The sequence below is a fragment of the Littorina saxatilis genome, linkage group LG8 (genome assembly GCF_037325665.1).
Source record: "Littorina saxatilis isolate snail1 linkage group LG8, US_GU_Lsax_2.0, whole genome shotgun sequence".
Lineage (NCBI taxonomy): Eukaryota > Metazoa > Mollusca > Gastropoda > Littorinimorpha > Littorinidae > Littorina > Littorina saxatilis.
In genome coordinates, this window is record NC_090252.1 from 19,875,121 (window position 1) to 19,894,691 (window position 19,571).

At 40.1% G+C, this 19,571-nt stretch overlaps 1 protein-coding gene across 1 annotated transcript in view; it reads left to right on the plus strand.

The window, feature by feature from the left end:
- The window catches only part of LOC138974544 (uncharacterized), a 220,558-nt gene that overhangs the window by 28,849 nt on the left and 172,138 nt on the right, over positions 1–19,571 (plus strand). Inside the window, exons 17-18 of the mRNA XM_070347259.1 lie at positions 2,162–2,398; positions 7,522–7,752. Of these exons, the coding sequence (XP_070203360.1) occupies positions 2,162–2,398; positions 7,522–7,752 (468 nt within the window). The remainder of the gene's footprint in view (positions 1–2,161; positions 2,399–7,521; positions 7,753–19,571) is intronic.

Sequence of the window (19,571 nt, forward strand, 5' to 3'; positions counted from 1 at the left end):
TCATAGGCTTTTTGAGGTAATAAATCATTATTTAACGCTGTTGACGAGTCTGTGTTTGTGGAATGAAATACTCTCTGTTGTCCTTTCCAGGTTAGCGCATAATTTGCTCTTTGTGACGCTAAAATACTAATCTGTATATATGGTTTTTGCAGATATGGAGAGAAGGACGGAAAATGGCTGATTTGTTGTCGTAAAAGTCCGTTTGTGCAGGCCCACGTGCTCGATGAAATATTTAAGGGTGACATGTTTAAAGGTGGCGTTTAAGGGGTAGCGTGGCATGTTTAGTGCACCGATGCTTTTTGTTGCAGCCTATCTTCCGTTGCTTGCTGTTTTGGTACGGCCTACGTAACTACCTACTACGTTCTACGTTTGCGGGTATGCTGTAACCGGGTCATCGCTGTTGCTGTTTTTCTGCTACTGCTGCTGGGATAACCGGAAAGGCCGTCACCGTCTGCAGGGTCTTCCGGCAGGCAGTGACGTCACCTACAGGACCACCCTTTGTTTCCAGCAGTGGAGTGAGGCGCCTGACTTCCCCACGATTCCCTGCTTCGTCCCACGCCAACCGGCACTCCAATCGTCGAAGCAGTAGTGGGGAAGAACTATTTACGGGACGTCCACTCGTAGCAGAAAGCTAAGTGCACCGTGCTATTGCGCCCTTTTCCACCAATTCATCCTTTTATATTTGTGATTTCTTTTGAGTGGTAACAACGTGAGGGTGTGATACCTGCTTTAACCAGCGCTCTTTGACAGACAGCTATATTTTCCTAACTTTACACGGGATCAGCGTGTTACTATAATTTTCTATATTCTAACTGGCATTTTGTCAGTGACCATTGGTTTTACGTTTTGAACGTAAAAGAACATATTTTGAGTGAAGTCTCGAGGGAGGTGGCGAGTTATTACATAAACAGGCGTCTGAAACTTATACTTTTGTTGTCTCTATTTAATTGTATGACTGCGAGAGTGGATCGTGGTGTGGTTAGTTAGTTAGAAGTAACTAACCGTTTCATAATCACCTTAAGTGATATAGTGAAACGTGACATATAGAAAAGCGGGCTATCCTCCTCAGCGCATGTCTGTATTGTTAATTGTATTGCCTTTGCCACGAGCGATAGACAGGCGATGCTATGAGTGCACGGTCTTGCGGAAAAAATGCAATGCGTTCAGTTTCATTCTGTGAGTTCGACTGAGCTTGACTAAATGTTGTATTTTCGCCTTACGCGACTTGTTTTCATTTTCTTTTTTAAATGTACGTTGTGAATCGAGATGAGGGTCGTGGTGTATGTGTGTGTGGTTGTGTGGTTGTGTGTGTGTGTGTGTGTGTGTGTGTGTGTGTGTGTGTGTGTGTGTGTGTGTGTGTGTGTGTGTGTGTGTGTAGAGCGATTTAGAGAAAAGTACTGGACCGATCTTCATGAAACTTGACATGAGAGATCCTGAGTATAACATCCCCAGACGTGTCTTTCATTTTTTTGGGATAAAATGTCTTTTATGACGTCATATCCGGCTGTTCATGAAAGTTGAGGCAGCACTGTCACGTTCTCATTTTTAAACCAAATTATGTGACATTTTGGTCCAGTAATCTTCGACGAAGCCCGGACTTAGGTATTGGATTTTAATTTGGAGGCGTAACAATTAATTAATGAGTTTGCTCATTAAAGTTGCAATTAAAATCGAATTCTCGCAAACAGATTTAAAATTGCACCGTATTCTGCATCATATTCTGAATCTAAAAATATGTACATATGTCATGTTTATTCTTAAAATGTTATCACAACTTTGTAATCAAATCCGACCCCTGAATTGCCCATGAGTACCCGAACATTGCCTGTTAAGACATGTATCGCTTGAAAAGAAGTTATAAAAATACATTGATTTAGTACTGTATTTCTTTAATGTGTGTTCCAGTGGTCGTCAGACAACACAAAGTACACCTGTAGATGATATTCGACTTAAGTAAACCCTAAAATGTCTCTCCTGATTTTAACACTTTCAATTGTGTACAAACCATATGGGCAGATTCAATTGACACGCCGTGATTCTGATAGGCAGAAGTCGTTACTGTACTAATGTATGTTGGCCCTTATAATGTGAATTTGAATACAAGTGTGAAAACGTGTCCGCGTCTTGGGAATATACACCATTGGCACTTTTTCAATTGCAGAAACAAACACGTTATTCCCAACCATCAACGTCACAGTTCATGTCGGATCTGAAGAACATCTTATGCATGGAAACCTATCAGAAAACACACTGTGCGCGATGAACCAGACTGTCAACCAAGACTCCACCAAGAACATTCCTTGTGAGAGACGCGCGGTTGGAACACATGTACGCTTAGATCTCCGTTGGTTTGGTTCCCACGGCTTGTGCGAGATCCAGGTTTACGGAAGGTTGATCGGTTAGTATCGTCTGATTTCGATCTTATTCTTGTTCTCATACTTCTCTTTCTTCTTGTTCTTTTTCTTTTTTCCTTCTTTGTTTTCATCTTTCATCGCCGTCGTACTTGCTTTGCTCTAGTTTTCTCATCCTCCATTTTCCTACTGCAACGTTATGGAATTATATAGCTATTCTGATGGACACGTGTGGGAATTCGGGGGCTGTGATTGGATGGTCTCTTCCGATCATCAAAGCATAATGCTACGGAAGTCGGCCATTTTTGCGAATATCCAAAAGCATATTGGCAATAAAAATGACGCATGGTTCCGGTTTACCCATCTGTACCACACGATGTTTTAATCGACAACAGCATACACTGCCAACTTGAAATTCTTCTCGGGAATGTTTTTCAGCTTTACAAATGTACAAACAGGGGAGTAAAACGGAACAGCCGTTTTTGTGTGCCTGTGAGCTTAGTTCACAGTTGCCGACTGACACAAACTTTCGCATTCGGCTTTTCTTATCTTGTAACTCCACACTAAATACCCCATGCCCACTTCCCCTCTGAATTATTGATGTACAACCCATGGCACTAACATTCATGTAGTCGTTTATAACTGAGGTTGAACAATTCGCTTCATGACGAGACAAGTATAAATGCCATTCACCCAAACTGAAAACTTCGCTGCCGTCTGCTCGAGATTAGCTGTTCTCTTCTCCTCCCCTTGTTGCATCCTAGTTCTTCAGTTGTTTCTAGTTCTCCGTTTATGTTGTGTGTTGGTCTTCTTTCATAAATAGTCTTGTTCAAAATTTAAAAAAAAACTCAAACTTTTGTTTGTTGTATTCGAATAAACTAATAAAAAGCTGTTTAACAGCTGTGTTGGCAAATCGAGTTTTTTTCCAAAGTCAGTGTGGCGCCTGCGCACACCTAACGCGCATAAGAAACGGCGTCTGCTATTAAAACCTGATATCAACGCATCGACGCGACAACTGTCATTTTGTACGTTTGGAACAACAAATCAAGGTAAGAACAGCTATATAATCGCTATTGTGTTTTCAGCGTAGCAATAATGTCCGATATTTAGACTCGAACAAGTATAATGCGACTCGTCTTCGACTCGTCCGCATTATACTTGTCTCGTCTAAATATCGGACCCTGTTGCTACGCTGAAAACACAATAGCTGTTATTAACTAGCTTAATATGTAATTTGTTTACGGTTGGTTTGTTGGTCGGTTGGTTGGCTGTTGTTGTTGTTGTTGTTGTTGTTGTTGTTGTTGTTGTTGTTGTTGTTGTTGTTCAGGTGATAGAGGTGCTTCCATGTGTTTGAATGTGAACGTTGTAAGATGTTGTCACTTCTGAACCGCACTTATCAAAATAAAGTGCTCAGTTCTGGTGATAAAAGTGTGGAACCATCTTTGCCAAAACTATCTAGGAGAGAGTGTATATCAGCAGGTTAGGATCGGGATGTCTAGGAGGTTAGGGTCGGGATGTCTAGCAAGTTAGTGTCGGGATGTCTAGCAGGTTAGTGTCGGGATGTCTAGCAGGTTAGGGTCGGGATGTCTAGCAGGTTAGGGTCGGGATGTCTGGCTGGTTAGGGTCGGTATGTCTAGCAGGTTAGGGACGGGATGTCTAGCAGGTTAGGGTCGGGATGTCTAGCAGGTTAGGGTCGGAATGTCTAGCAGGTTAGGGTCGGGATGTCTAGCAGGTTAGGGTCGGAATGTCTAGCAGGTTAGGGTCGGGATGTCTAGCAGGTTAGGGTCGGGATGTCTAGCAGGTTAGGGTCGGAATGTCTAGCAGGTTAGGGTCGGAATGTCTAGCAGGTTAGGGTCGGGATGTCTAGCAGGTTAGGGTCGGGGTGTCTAGCAGGTTAAGGTCGGGATGTCTAGCAGGTTAGGGTCGGGATGTCTATCAGGTTCCTGGGTGTATAGGCTTCACCAACGACCAGGCAAAAAAGAAGAAAAATGAATGTGCAAAACAAAACGCAGGAGCATAGTGATAAGATAGGAATACCAAAACACATTTCTTGGAACTTGGTTCTTGAAATTAACTGAAAGTCGTATGTACACAGAACATAACCAATTCGGTCTGTTTGCAATAGCCTGAAAACGGGTAAGATCTACAGATTGAATAACAACAACATTGATATGCTTCCTTTAGAAACGTTTCTGTTGTACATATATTACTTTAGATATTTTTATCATGGGTTTTATGAATGTTCTTCTCTTATTCTTTTATAATTATTAATTAATGACCTATTTGTGCTGATGACCAATTTAATTTCCTTTGTTGGATCAATAAAATGTTATGAGTTATGAGTTATGAGTTATGAGTTGCCATCGTGGATTTACACCCTACTAAAGGCTAACTTAACAGTCATTGACTGAAATTTATGATCCTTACATGGTCAAATGTGGCATTTTTTTTATTTCTATATAAGGTAACATGTGATATAAAGCTTTTGAAAAACCGGGGTGCCCCACTAAGCAAAGAAAGTCTCTCAGTATTCTCAATGTGAGTTAAACTAGAACAGTGTGTAATCTCTAATTAATACATTCATCGCTTTTTTCCCGCCGGGCTCAATGGTGCTTTGGTCGGCCGTCAATCAAAGATGACAACCTTGAAGTTTGAAATGGAAGCCTGTAAAGGTTATTGTAGTTCACATTAAAGTCTATCAATGTATACTGTGAGTCATATTTAATATACTGACTGTCAGCAACTGATACTAGACATGTCGACAAAACATAATTATGAGCATGAGCCGACAGGCGAATGCTGTTATCCATTTTGAGACATGTATGTTATCTTTTGCTAACAGTCAACATAGTAGAAATACCGGTTTAGAACCGTCTAATTTTGACCGAAAACAAATTTGAAGGGATCAGGCGAATTAGAAAGAACAGCCACATTTGGGACTGGATCGCTCCTACCTGATTATGCCTGCAGTCAGTCAAGAATTCTCCCGACCTGGGACAGCCAATCACTTACCTGACGTGATGAATATTATCAGGTGAAATTCGCTCACAAAACAATATCACACGATACACCATGTTGAACATGCGTTTCAGTTACTTCGAATTTTATTGTTAAACAAAAAGGAGACCACTCAAAGATGAGGGGGTGACTGGAAGCTGTATTCATGCTTCAATAAAATATCATAATGAAATAATGCAAAATGTCGCGCTTGAAATGAGATTAAAAGACATGTACATATTTTCACTGGGGATTTGCTGCGCGCATAATAAACATCCCACAGTGGCGCATAAATATCAAAACATAGTATACTCCACAACAGCAGGATGGATAATCCTGTCTTGGCCCAATTGTCCAAATCCACTTCACTCACTCTACCTTTAAAGTCCCTTTAGTGCGCTGTCACAGATTAAAATGTCCCTTTTACGTTTTGACAGCGCACTGCATCTGTGCAATTGCGGAAGCGATCTGATCTTTTTTTGTGAATTTTTGTGTGCGCACTCGCGTGAGTTTGGCAGCGAACTGACGCAGTGGACACAGGCCTGTGTTCACAGCGACACGCGCACGTGAACTTGCTGATTCACTCAGCGTAGCGACAGCCGTGGGAGCTAAAGGCCTAAATACAGGCGACGTTAATCCCTAGTAGTTTAAAATACATTTCTGCAAAATTCCTAGTTAACAGAATCTACGCCAGACAAAAAGAAAATGAGGCAAATATATATTTGACGTACATTGGGTGACATCATTTCACTTCATTCTTCAGAACTTTGACAAAGACGTTTTCAATTGAGCAGGTCGGCATTGCATACTCAGAGGGTGGTTGGTGCCTTCCAGTTCTGTACAGCAATCACTGACACAACTGGTTTTGCTGTATATTTTAGATACCAAAAAAGTATATCATCTGACATTACTTGAAGTGTCATTCTTTGGTATAAGTCAAGCTGATATTGCTCATTCAAAACATTTACTATGTCCAGTGGGATTTTCGCGTGCTAAACAAAAAGGATCCCGGTTTTAATGCTATAACATGTAACACCTCACCCAGACACAGTCCCGATTGATCAAAAACTCATACATGGTGCACTAAACAGTTAATGGTGTTAACTGATATTGTCATCATGTTAACGAGTGTTTATTCATAACCAGCTGGGGAATAAGTAGCACGGTTTAACATGTAACAAATCAAAGGTGGTGAATGGGTTTGAGCTTTCAGGCGAAACGTGGATTATCAAAGTAAAAGTCAACCCGGCTGATTGTTTGTTGTGTGGAACCATCGCGGCTTTGAATTCGTGTTTCGGAGGACAACGATTGTAAGCATTCACTCTTAAAAACCCAATCAACGTTGATACTTACCGCGCCGACTCATGGTCAATTTGCAACCTATCTATGTAATTGCAAAGTGCACAACGAACAGTCATAAAACACTTAAACAAAAGGAATATGCCCAAAACTTATGGAACTCGCAAATATGATGGCAGCTCTATACATTTGTAGACTGGAAAAAAAAGCGACGAAGAAGTTACCTTTGACGTCAAAGACAAGTATGGCGTGTTATCTCGAACTACTTTGAGTCCCGGAATTGCGTTCTAAAAATTACGTTCAGATTAGGGATCCCGTCTGTTATTGTGCGTATATTTGGTTATCTAAAATGATGACAAACATGATGTTTGGTGGCTTGTTGTCAGACCAGCATTTTTTGTTTGTCCTTGGAGAGCATAATTATTGCCTTCGGTTTTCATATTTATCAACTGCGGCCTTGGGCAATAAAGATGAAACCAAAGACGATATGCCTCCATTGGACCAACACAAAAACGTGTCTGTCAACAAGTCACCAAATATCTTATAATCTTGCTATTCTTATAGACTCGGGGGCTAATTTGGGATTGACCCGTCACGGTGTACCGGTTTTGGTTAGCCTGATTTTTAGTAGTTTCGACGGGATTTCAGATTCAAACCTTTTAGTTTTAGGCCGAGAGGTAAACTGCATATTTTGATATCACTTTTTTTTTTTAGCTTTATTTCACAGAGTAGAAATGTATTCCGAAATAACCTGGTCAGATTGATGGACACAATTTAACAGAGCTCATTTCAGACCTTAAGGATGGTGTAGATGTTTGCAGACAGTAGAGATGGTGTCACTCGTTTCCAGGCAGATGGTTTTATTTTATTTCAGACAGTAGAGATGGCTTAACCAATGTTGCACTGTACAAGTACGCACGTCAAAGCGGCTCGTATTTTGCGAGCCTGGCAGTAGATGGTAAAGATGGAACAGACTTTGCTCCGCTTGAGTGTACACATGTCACCCGTGAATCCAGTTCTGGCAGTTCCAGCAATGCCTGGTGGATGGTGGACCTAGGAAACTTATACGACATCGAAGCAGTGCTCATACACACCTCAAATAAAGGTCAGTTAAATCATGAAGGTTTGTCAACACACCCAAAAACAAGGTCGGTGACGAAGGTCTTCAAACACACAAAAGAGCGTGCATGCTTCATTCTCCTTTGGTGCTTAGGACGGTTTCGTTTTAACTGTTATTGTTTACCGCAAAACACGTGCTGTTTGTTCTACTTGTTTGATACAAAAAATTCAAGCAATTCAATCAAGAAACATGTGCACGTGCGCCTTCCTTGTTTTGTATCTTACTAAACTATATATTGTCACTGTTAGGTTAGAGATGTATTAGGTGTTGTTACAGGTCATTATTACACGGACAATAACAATGCAGATACAATGTTTACTTTGCACTATCGTCGTCCTCTCGAGGCGTTATCTTTTATGTTTAAAAGTTTTAATTAGAGATTTGTACTATTAAGAGAAATGATTCAAAGCCCACATGGAAACATTCAGTGACAGATTGCACGTTGTTTACTCGTTGGTATTTAACACAAGGTTCTGCTACATTTTATGTCTGTATAGTAACATTTTAAAGGTGTAAATGGTCATAGTGTATGCCGAAATTGTAACGATCTTATGGTGAAGTATGACAAACGCAAGCACCTGTTAATGTGTAGACTGAACATCTGTCATTTGGTTTAAATCAACTGACAGGTGTTTAAAAAAAATATATATTTTGTTTAAGTGGACACATACGAACACAAATATAAGTTCATTGTAGTATGTGTACAAACAGAAAATACACAGTAAGCATGTTTGTTATCACGTGTTTATTGATTGATTAAAATTTTGGGAAAAAAACGAAAAAACAGAACAGTCAAGAATACAAACAAAACAAAAATCCCACTCCGTACAGATTGCAACAACACTATTGATTGTTGATATGTCGAATGGTGCTTTTATTCCACGTAGAGAACTGAACAGGTGATCCTTGGGTCAGGAGTTGAAATCCAGGCAGGGACATTATGTAAATAAATTTAAAAAAAATAAAAATAAAAATAAAATACAAACAAACAAAAGTTCATTGAAGTACGTCTAATAATACCAACAAGATGACATCATTTATTGCAAGCAACCTCTTGAAATCGGGCGTCGGCAGAGACAATGAGGAGTGAAGCGTACTTGTAAGATGATGCACTTGTGACATTGTCTATGTACTCGTCCTAAATATCGATATCTTGTTTCTGAAGGTTGGGCAAGCACAACAAACATCAATGTCTCAACAAGTATTTCTCTCTCTCTCGACTGCATACAGATATAAGAACAGCCTCGCTTTCACCTAGATCCTGCCTAAAAACAATGTTCAGACCTCATGTTCGGACTCGGCGTAATGATTCCGAAAGGACTACTTTTTAGCGGTCAAGTTCAGTCGTCCGCATACTCGAAAGTGAAAAAAAGATGAAACGTTTTGCTACAGTATCGGAGGATGAACTGTCGAAGAAGGAAAAGAATCTCGTGCCAACCACTACGCAGAAGACCATCCGACTTGTCCAGAAGAAGTTCTGAAACACGTCACGTTCCAAATCAAAAGACGACATTCTATTCTCTTACGTCACTATTCTTGGTTTACGGTACCATTCGGCGGCTTTGCTACGAGTATGCCATAGACTTGGTTGGCCGAGACCTTGAGGTGGAATGCGAGTGATTAGGTTTGTTAATTTTGCTCGGAGAAGTGGTCCGTGTTCAAGCAAGTTTCTTTCTTCTTTGAAAATAAAAACCCTAAGACCAGTGAATGTCGAGATATATATATATATATATATATGTTAATTGGATCTGTGATCCAAACATGGCTGTTGGTTAATCTCGATGGCAGTTTATTCCACTCGCCCTACGGGCTTGTGGAATAAACTTCCATCTCGATTGACCAAAAGCCATGTTTGGATCACAGATCCAATTAACGTATATTGCCAACAAAACTCCTGATTTTTAAACAAGTGGTAATTATGGCAGAAACCCAATATCAATGTGTTGGTCTTAGTGTTGGCACGTGCACTGTGCATGTTTGTTAATGCTAAAACGGTTAAAGGTACAAATGGTCATAGTGTATGCCGAAATTCAAACCCATGTTTCTAAAACTGAAGGAACTTACATAAAAACTAGGGACATAATACTCAGACCTTCAGATACTGGCTCTAAACATCATTTTGTACGATCTGTTTAATTTTGGAGTTAATCTTTCTTTCTTTATTTGGTGTTTAACGTCGTTTTCAACCATTCAAGGTTATATCGCGACGGTTGGAGTTAATACAAAAGTCGCCTGGAGCAAAATTAATACATAATAATGTGGGTCTACACGGCCCCACGACGTCTACAAAAGGGTATTCACGTTTTTCCTAATGTTTAGAGTCTTTAGTCCGCACGGTAATAATTAAATTATTAATTTAATTTAATTACTTCTTGCGGAAATTTATCCAGGGCGTCCATGGAAGGGGATCCACCTTTTTGCTTCTTTGGAAAGCATGGGTCTACGGAAGAGTTTGCATGATGTCTTCTGTGTGTAGTCGATAACCCGGTCGGGCGAAGGTTAAAAAAAACTCCCAAAAACTGTACTGTAGGGCAGTTCCAGAAGAACTGATTCAAACTGTCTTCTTCTTTACAGAAAAAAAAACACCCGGTGAAGCGCTTTGAACTTCGGATAAGGCGCTATATAAATAAAGAGAATAATAAAAAATAAAAAATAATAAAAAAGAGTCTACCATTTTTTTCAAAAACAACAGGGATAATTTTGTATAATATTCTGTACTGTAACCACCGCAATCTAGTATCAATAGTTGTTTTTTATAACTTGTAAACAGACAATTGTTCTTTCTAGATTAATATTCATTTTTTGTGACTATTTCTCTATTGATTTGAATGGACCATCATTATAACCAAATTCGGATACAAAATCTTTGAATCAGATTGCAAAACAAGTTTACATGACAACATTTCGGACAACACATTATCATTTTTAAATTCTATATTACATTTTTGGTGATAACGTTTTACTGCACGTAATACACCTTCATACAGAATGCAATTTACAGACACATGAGGATAAGCTATCTTGAAATCCTCATAAGGCAAGTAGCCATGTGGTCCAAGAAGATGTCCTATTGAGACAACTCCATTCTCAGTCAAACAGTGTATTTACCAAATGCAGAGCACAGGATTTTGTTATGGTGTGTGCATAAAACTTCACACACCTTCCACACGCATATATCATAATAAATATGTACAGATACAGTGTTCAATTTCACTGGGCCTATTTACGTGTGTATACCAACCAGACAGTTCAAAACGGACTGGTTGTTCTTTAGCACCAATTTGACAGGAGTAATCACAGGTTGAAATAAAAATAATATTTTTTTCTCGACAGAAATGGACATTGACATTCAGTGTCTCTGGGATAAATTCATCAACATTCTGAGGCACTCATTTGCAGAAACATCGTTTATAACTGCTTAAATACACCAAACCAAAAAGGGTTCTTTATGTTATGCATCAAAACATTTGCAAATTCCCTACCTCTGTATTCCACACAACGGACATGGGGACAAATTATATTCAAACAAGAGGCGAAGCCTTCGAGGCTCCCGTAATAAATCGACAAACAGTAACACAAGCTCAAATCACTCCGTCACACGCACATGCACGCCACAAACACACACATCACACACTCAGAGTTAAAACTAACGCATCATATTTACTCCATGTATAGTTTTTAAAAGAAGTCAAACAGATAAATCAGCAGTAGATCTGCGGGTGCTGTGTTCATTTGGAAATCTACCATCAGCGTATCTGTCTTTTGCACTGGAGACACTAAGCAATAGGTACCTGCCATGTGGTCACTTTTTCCACTGCTGTCCTCAGTCATATACTTTTCATCAAGACTTGTCACCATGCCGAGTGGATCTAAATTCAGAAGTCGTCATGTGGCTGAGGCATATCTTGTTGTAGCTTATCCTCCTTTCTGAAACAAAAGGCAAAATACGATTAGTTGTGATGACGACAACCTACACAAATAAAAACAGTGTTTTGATACTGAATAGTCGGGTTATACAAGCTACTTTACCTATGCAGCATGCATGGGAATCCTACATTATGCGAAACATGTCAACTGACTGCAGCAGCCTGGTTCTTAAAATAATTCTGACGGTCAACACAGTCAACACACTATTCACAGTCCATTGAGGAGCAACTGAGGTACTCTCCAGTGTGGATTTAGGAGGGGGGCGGGAAAGGGGTCCCGGACCCCCCCTATAGCTCTTTCTCACTTCTAGTCAAGTACGAGTTATCTTTCCATGCTCTTCAACGAAGGAGAAACGCTGGGTTAGTTCCGGTATCTTCTACATCATGGCGTCTGCACTGAAAGAAAGCTCGCTCAGAGTGTGTGGTGGTGGAAAGCAGTACTGTGTCATTTGCCATAACTATCGTGGAAAAATTATTGAAGGAAGAGTTGTCAGGCTACATAAACTTCCAACAAACAAGCAACTGAAAAGAGCTTGGGAGCAGCGCCTACGTGTTACTCTTTCTTTTAGAAAATGACAAGATTTTGTGCAACTTGACAGAGTGACTTTCTCGTCTAGTTAATCAGATGGGTATTATTTGTTCATGTACATAAAAGTGTAAAAGAATGTTGTTGTACAACATACTTCCTTCAATCATTAGTGCATTTTGCTCCTGTCTGTGTGAAACAGTAACAGGCACATGAGCTGTAAGAAGGACTGCCGTGTCTCAGTATGACTGTAGTCTCTAGTGTCACTATAAATCTCAGTCATTGACTCTGTGTATGTCACTCATTGATGCTTACATTCCCAATGCATGGAAGACAGAAATTATAAAACTAGTATGCATGAAAACTGATGCTGGTTTGTACTCCAAATTTTTGTATCCAGTTAAAATATCAGGCATGAAAACTGAAAAAAAAAGACTGAAAAAAAATTCGAAGGCGCGTAGCGCCAAGTTTCGCAGGCGCGTAGCGCCAAGTTTCGCAGGCGCAAAGGGCCAAGACTTCAAGGGAGGTCCGGGGGCATGCCCCCCCAGAAATTTTTTTCTTCAAGGGTGCAATTTGGTGCAATCTGGGGCTATCTGAGCCTTAAAATTGGATTCAAACATGGCCCCAAAACTATTTTACTATAACTATGACTAGGAAAAAAAAAAAATTTAAAAATAAAAAAAAATTTAAAAAAAGGAAAAATACGGAAAATAAAAAAAATACGGTTTATTTTTTTCAAAAATACGGAAAATACGGAGAATTTTCATGCCTGAATATGTTTGAGAAGTTGAACGCAAACCAACCAGGTGTGAGCGTGTGTTGTAAGGAGTGCACTATTTTGTAACGTGGGATTATGTACATGAAATTATAAATAGGGTTTGTGTGGTGTGTATCTATGCTTTTTATGTTTTTAAGGGAAAAATATTTATTACCTGTGTGTGATTACATTTTGTTTTTTATTCACAGTTGGCTGAAATATTTGCCGAGGAACGACAATGCAGTGTATTATATAATTATATATGTATTCAAAGAATAAAGACATGATGAATCTGAAGCTTGATGAATGACTTGTTTTACAGATAATCACACACACTTCAACAGACGCAGTTGATACAGTTTGGGTTTTATTTATCTAAAACATATACAAACAATAGCAGTTTAACAAAGTTGGTAAACAATGTAAAGTAAAACAACTGAAGTAACATTAAAGAGCCATGAACTGGTAATGTGAAACTGCTCTTAGGCTAATGTCAGATGGAGCTCGCAAAACACGAAACAAAAGCCGAACAAAAGCAAAACATGGTGCTTTTGTGTGTTGTTTTGCTTTTGTTCGGCTTTTGTTTCGTGTTTTGCGAGCTCCGTCTGACATTAGCCTTAGACAACACGCACATCCAGTTAACAACAATAAATGCATGACTACCAAGCATCAAAAGGACTCACTGATTCACGCACAAATTCCGCGTGTGCTCAATAATTATTGATAACATTTAACACATATAGGCTACAAGTTCGTGACACTGACAGTCGAAGTGGTCTGTCAAATGCTAACTTGAATCATTTGTTTCCACAGCATTATCGATAGCATCCTTGCCATCTTTTCGCAGCTGAAACGTGCCTCTTGCTCTGCGCACTAATTCTTCTTTTTTTCCACTGACAAGTTGGCCATGTTTCCGAAGAAAATCTTTCAATTCTTTCACGTTCATGCGCTCGACTGCCGCCTCTATCTTAACCGGAACTTACCGAACCAAAGGGACGAAACTCGTGCACACCTCCGGCCTCGCTAGTGAGAAAGAGCTATAGGGAAAGAGAGAGATTCAGGGGAGGGGGGGGGGGTCCATGCCCGAAACCAGTGTGAGAGCCTCAGTAGTTTTTATCCAGTTTTTAACATTGTAACATAGCATTTTTTAACTGTGCTTGAAAAGCCTACATTCTAGGGCAAACGGACTAAAACCGCAAGTACAGCAGCAAGAAGACCAGCTGGAGTTGTACACTACATCCACCTTGTGTACAGTGAACTTTTAAGACTCTTTTAGATGCGCACACCCAAAAAAAACGTCACGTTGATAGTCGTCGTCGGCTCCTGTGGCGCACCCGCCAACCACCAACCCAGGCGGGTTATCCAGATCCAGATCCAGAGACCCACCCTGGCATTTTCGGGCGCTTTGCACCCTCAATTCAGGCGCTTCGCGCCTTCAAGTTCGTGAAAAACCGTTTGGGTGTGCCCCCCTTTCCTGGATCCACCCTTGCTATCTGATGGTCTTGTTTGAATGATCACGATCAACTCAGAAGGAAGAAATCAACAGAGCAAAAAATAAACCATTAACATTTACCGATGAAAAATACAGAATCACATGTGCCATTATGTAGAACAAAATTCCACAGCAAGCTTTCTTTGGACGACTGTCGTTGTCTCAAAACTCGCATTCTACCTGCTGTCCAACAGTAGCTAATCTTACGTTGTGCTGCCTTGAACAAAAAATGCCAACAAAGCCAAGGAAGCTGTTGCAAGGTGAGTTTATCAAACGTTTACCAAACGAATCGTGATAAGCTTAGTGCGTAAACAGCAAATAGTACAATCAAAGAGAGGAGTCTGTAAAGAAACGCGATACAGATCTAGATCTAGCATTCACAAATTGTCTGAAGAAAGGCACCACATTTTACAGACAGAACCATGACAGAGCATGTTTTGAAACTGAGGCAAAATCGTAATAATTTTGACTTTGAGAACAGATTCATCCCGTTTCCTTATATCTGCATGTTCAAGTAAATAGTAGACAGTTTTATTCGGGCAGAGTAAACTTAAGACTCTACTGCAAGTCTTGAAATTCACATAAATCGAACCAAGAACAAAGACATCCAAACATTACAGGCAGTTTAGATCAACTAATTTCACTGGAGGTGACTGCCTAGCACTGTTTTTCATATCCGTGTCTGCTGAAATAGAAAGAAATTAAACAAAACAAATGATCAGTAAGCTTATGTGACACGCTTTATGAGTGGGAGACACTAGATCTGTCTGTACTTACATTGTTACTGGGGACACGACTCAGCCAGATCGACACTGCGCTTTCGACAGCTGATCTTCCCTGCGCAGACACTGGAAACACGCTCCTTTGGCTTTGGTATCTTCTTTATCTATTTTTCTTGAGCTAAGAAATCGAACAATGTGAAATCGTCTTCCCCGAATCGGCGAATCGAATGCAGAGGTGAGAACTGGAAAGTGAGTCTTTTCCCACAATCCTTAGCGCGACCCCTACCTAACCTGGTCTTGACTAACCTGGTCTACATACCACACACGACACAAACCGGTCAGCTGCCACCACCCGTTTTCTGTGGATACACACTTTAACTACACACATGCCGACAAAATGTTGATCATTGGTTCAATACTTTGAAGATGTTGCTTGAAAAATAACCAGGTGAAATGAGTATTTCGGTGTTTAGTCAAATGTTAAAGTTTCTACCACAGACATACACACGCACACACACACACACACACACACACACACACACGCACGCACAGACAGACAGAGTTACGAACGCATAGGCTACACTTACGTGAGCCAAAAATATGTACAATCTTCCCAGTATTCAACAAAATCCTTTTTAACCATGTCAATTTTAAAACAGCTAAGTAGCAATAGACATCCACCATCTTCAGTCCACCATTTTCATATGGCTGTACAACTATTGTTCTTTTAATTTGATCTTTTTTTTCATCCCATAAAAAAGAATAGAGTAGTTAATTCAATTCACCGAGAAACTGTTTCTGAGGATCTGGTGAATTCATAAAATTAATCGGTGAGTTAATCTGGTACCACACTCTACGCTCAACCACTTGGAATACTGACCATTCACATTCATACACGATTTAATATTACAATAACAAGAACTTATGTCATCGTCTTATGTCATCCCCAAAACTAATTTTTTTAAGGGATTTTTCAATAAAAGGCCATGTGATACTATCGAACGCCTTCGCAAAGTCGACCATGAAAAGCAGTCCAGGTATTTGTTTTTATTTTAAAGTATACAATGACATGTTATAAAACTGTCGAATGCTTTCTCCAATAAATATATCCTTCAGAAAACCAGTTTAATCCTCATGAATAAGTTTTAGCAAAATAGTCTTAATTCTTTCCGCTATGCAAGATGATGCTATTTTATATAATAATAACAATGATATTGGTCAGTAAGTACTGGTGTCACATGACTGATGTGAACCAGTTGATTGGCTAATGGCGATGCGCTTAAATCTGTTAGCGCACTCTTGGAGTGCGCTAACTTTTCCACAGAGCGTATTCTTACGCCCTTTGCCAAAGCGAGATTGTACTCTCATCCTCAGAATTAATTAATGACATGTAGCTTATATTCTTCACTTTACCAAAAAATAACCATACATTTCCTGCGGCTCGAAGCAGAAGTTTTTTTTCCTGGCAGATCGCAGGCGCCTGTGCCACAGTTAAGCCCACTGATCTAAAAATAGAAGCGGCTGTATCTCTTCCACAAATGGTCTCTTCTCGTTTTGACTTGCAAAGATTCTTCTCATACGCCGTGTTAGTGGCATGTAGCTTATTAACCACATTACTAAATGATGAGTTAGTGTACAATTCCCAGTGGCAAACAGAAAACACAAGTGTTATTCCGATAACGTATCAGCTAGATCTAGACCAGGATGTGGAAGTCGGCGAGAGATTTATTTCTCAGAGTCAACTTTGTGTGCAGACTCTCCTCGGTGTCCGAACACCCCCGTGTGTACACGCAAGCATAAGACCAAGCGCGCACGAAAAAGATCCTGTAATCTATGTCAGAGTTCGGTGGGTTATAGAAACACGAAAATACCCAGCATGCTTCCTCCGAAAACGGCGTATGGCTGCCTAAATGGCGGGGTAAAAAACGGTCAAACACGTAAAATTCCACTCGTGCAAACAACGCGAGTGTACGTGGGAGTTTCAGCCCACGAACGAAGAAGAAGAAGAGAAGAAGAATTTTTTTTTCTCTGACGGTACTGACAATATTGTTATTCAAGCAATCCCAGTCCACTAAGAAATTTATAGAGCAAATCGAGAACATTCATTATTGAACGAAGCGCATAGCGCTGAGTTCAATAATTATTTTCTCGATTTGCTCTATAAATCCCTTAGTGCACTGGGATGTCTCAATAACTTAAATAATAATAATAATAATAATTGTCAGTAAGTACTGGTGTCACATGACTGATGTGAACCAGTTGATTGGCTAATGGCGATGCGCTAAAACTGTTAGCGCACTCTTGGAGTGCGCTAACTTTTCCACAGAGCGTATTCTTACGCCCTTTACCTAAGCAAGACTGTGCCCTCATCCTCAGAATTAATTACTGACATGTAGCTTATATTTTCCACAATACCAAATGACCATAAATTCCCTGCTTCTCAATTAAAGCAGAAGTGGGTTTTTTTCTGACAGATTGCATGTGCCTGTGCCACAGTGCGGCTGCCACTGATCTAAAAATACAAGCCGCTGTGTTTCATCTAATTCTCGCCGACTTGCATATATTCTTCTCATCGTGTTAGTGGCATGTAGCTTATCATCCACATTACCAAATGATGAGTTAATATAATATTCCCACACGCTAGCAGAAAACACAAGTGTTATTCCGATAACGTACCAGCTAGACCAGTTTGGAAGACTGACTCGATCGACTCTGTCATACGTAGCCGCACTGACTACACTGAAATACGACTGCATCAGTTCAGTAAATGAATGGTTTCCGAATTATTATTTCAAGGCAAGAACAATCGTAATCGAAAACGTGTAGGGTTCAGAACGTTCTTACCATTATAAGACTTATTACCAGCGTGCCTCGTGCGTGCAGACTCAGTCAGTGCAGACTGTATGCAGTGGTGTGATTGCCCTAGCAGACGACATAAACCCCGCTCAGCAAATTAACATGTTGGGCAAATGTGAACGAAAAAATGATGGGGATATAATACGTGTAGGGTTCAGAGCATTCTTACCGTTCATATTTAGTATCAGACTCCCCGATGAGTGAAGATACAACACAAGAAATATGCCACATTTATTTTGAAAATGTGCGAACCGTCGAGTCCTTCGTGGGGTAGTCAATTCAAGGGGAGTCATTCCGCACAGTCAATCCATCGAAGCTCGACTGAAGGTTTCGAATCGCAAATAATGAAGAGCACAGTCCTTTCTCCGAGTTCAAATGAGGTCTCTCTGAAAGATCATCACTGTTCAGCTTAACGCTACACTGGAATTTACCAACAGAAATTAAAATGCGTGTGACGAAAGCACGACTTGAGACACCCCACACAAAAGTAGATCTTACTCTACACGACATGACCACACAGTTATGCCTATTCAAATGCTCGTAGCAAAGTGTGCGTTTGGAATCTTCTTTTTTCTATGGCGGTACTGATAATATCGTTATTGAAACAATCCCAGTGCACTAAGGGATTTATAGAGCAAATCTCGAAAATAATTATTGAACTCAGCGCTATGCGCTTCGTTCAATAATGAATTTTCTCGATTTGCTCTATAAATCCCTTAGTGCACTGGGATGTCTCAATAACTTAGATAATAATAATAATAATTGTCAGTAAGTACTGGTGTCACATGACTGATGTGAACCAGTTGATTGGCTAATGGCGATGCGCTAAAACTGTTAGCGCACTCTTGGAGTGCGCTAACTTTTCCACAGAGCGTATTCTTCCGCCCTTTGCCTAAGCGAGACTGTGCTCTCATCCTCAGAATTAATTAATGACATGTAGCTTATATTCTCCACAATACCAAATGACCATAAATTCCCTGCTTCTCAATTAAAGCAGAAGTGGGTTTTTTTTCTGACAGATTGCATGTGCCTGTGCCAGTGCCAGTGATCTAAAAAATAGAAGCCGCTGTGTTTCATCTAATTTTCGCCGACTTGCATAGATTCTTCTCATATGCCGTGTTAGTGGCATGTAGCTTATCATCCACATTACCAAATGATGAGTTAGTATACAATTCCCAGCGGCTAACAGAAAACACAAGTGTTATTCCGATAACGTACCAGCTAGACCAGTTTGGAAGACTGACTCGATCGACTCTGTAGCAGACTACACAGATACGACTACATCAGTTCAGTAAATGAATGGTTTCCGAATTATTATTTCAAGGCAAGAACAATCGTAATCGAAAACGTGTAAGGTTCAGAACGTTCTTACCATATATAGATTTATTACCAGCGGCCTGCCTCATGCGTGCAGACTCATGCAGTGGTTCCATTGCCCAGGTAAGGTTAGCAGGTAGCCTAGCAGACGACATTAACCCCGCTCAGCAAATTAACATGTTGGGCAAATGTGAACGAAAAAACGATG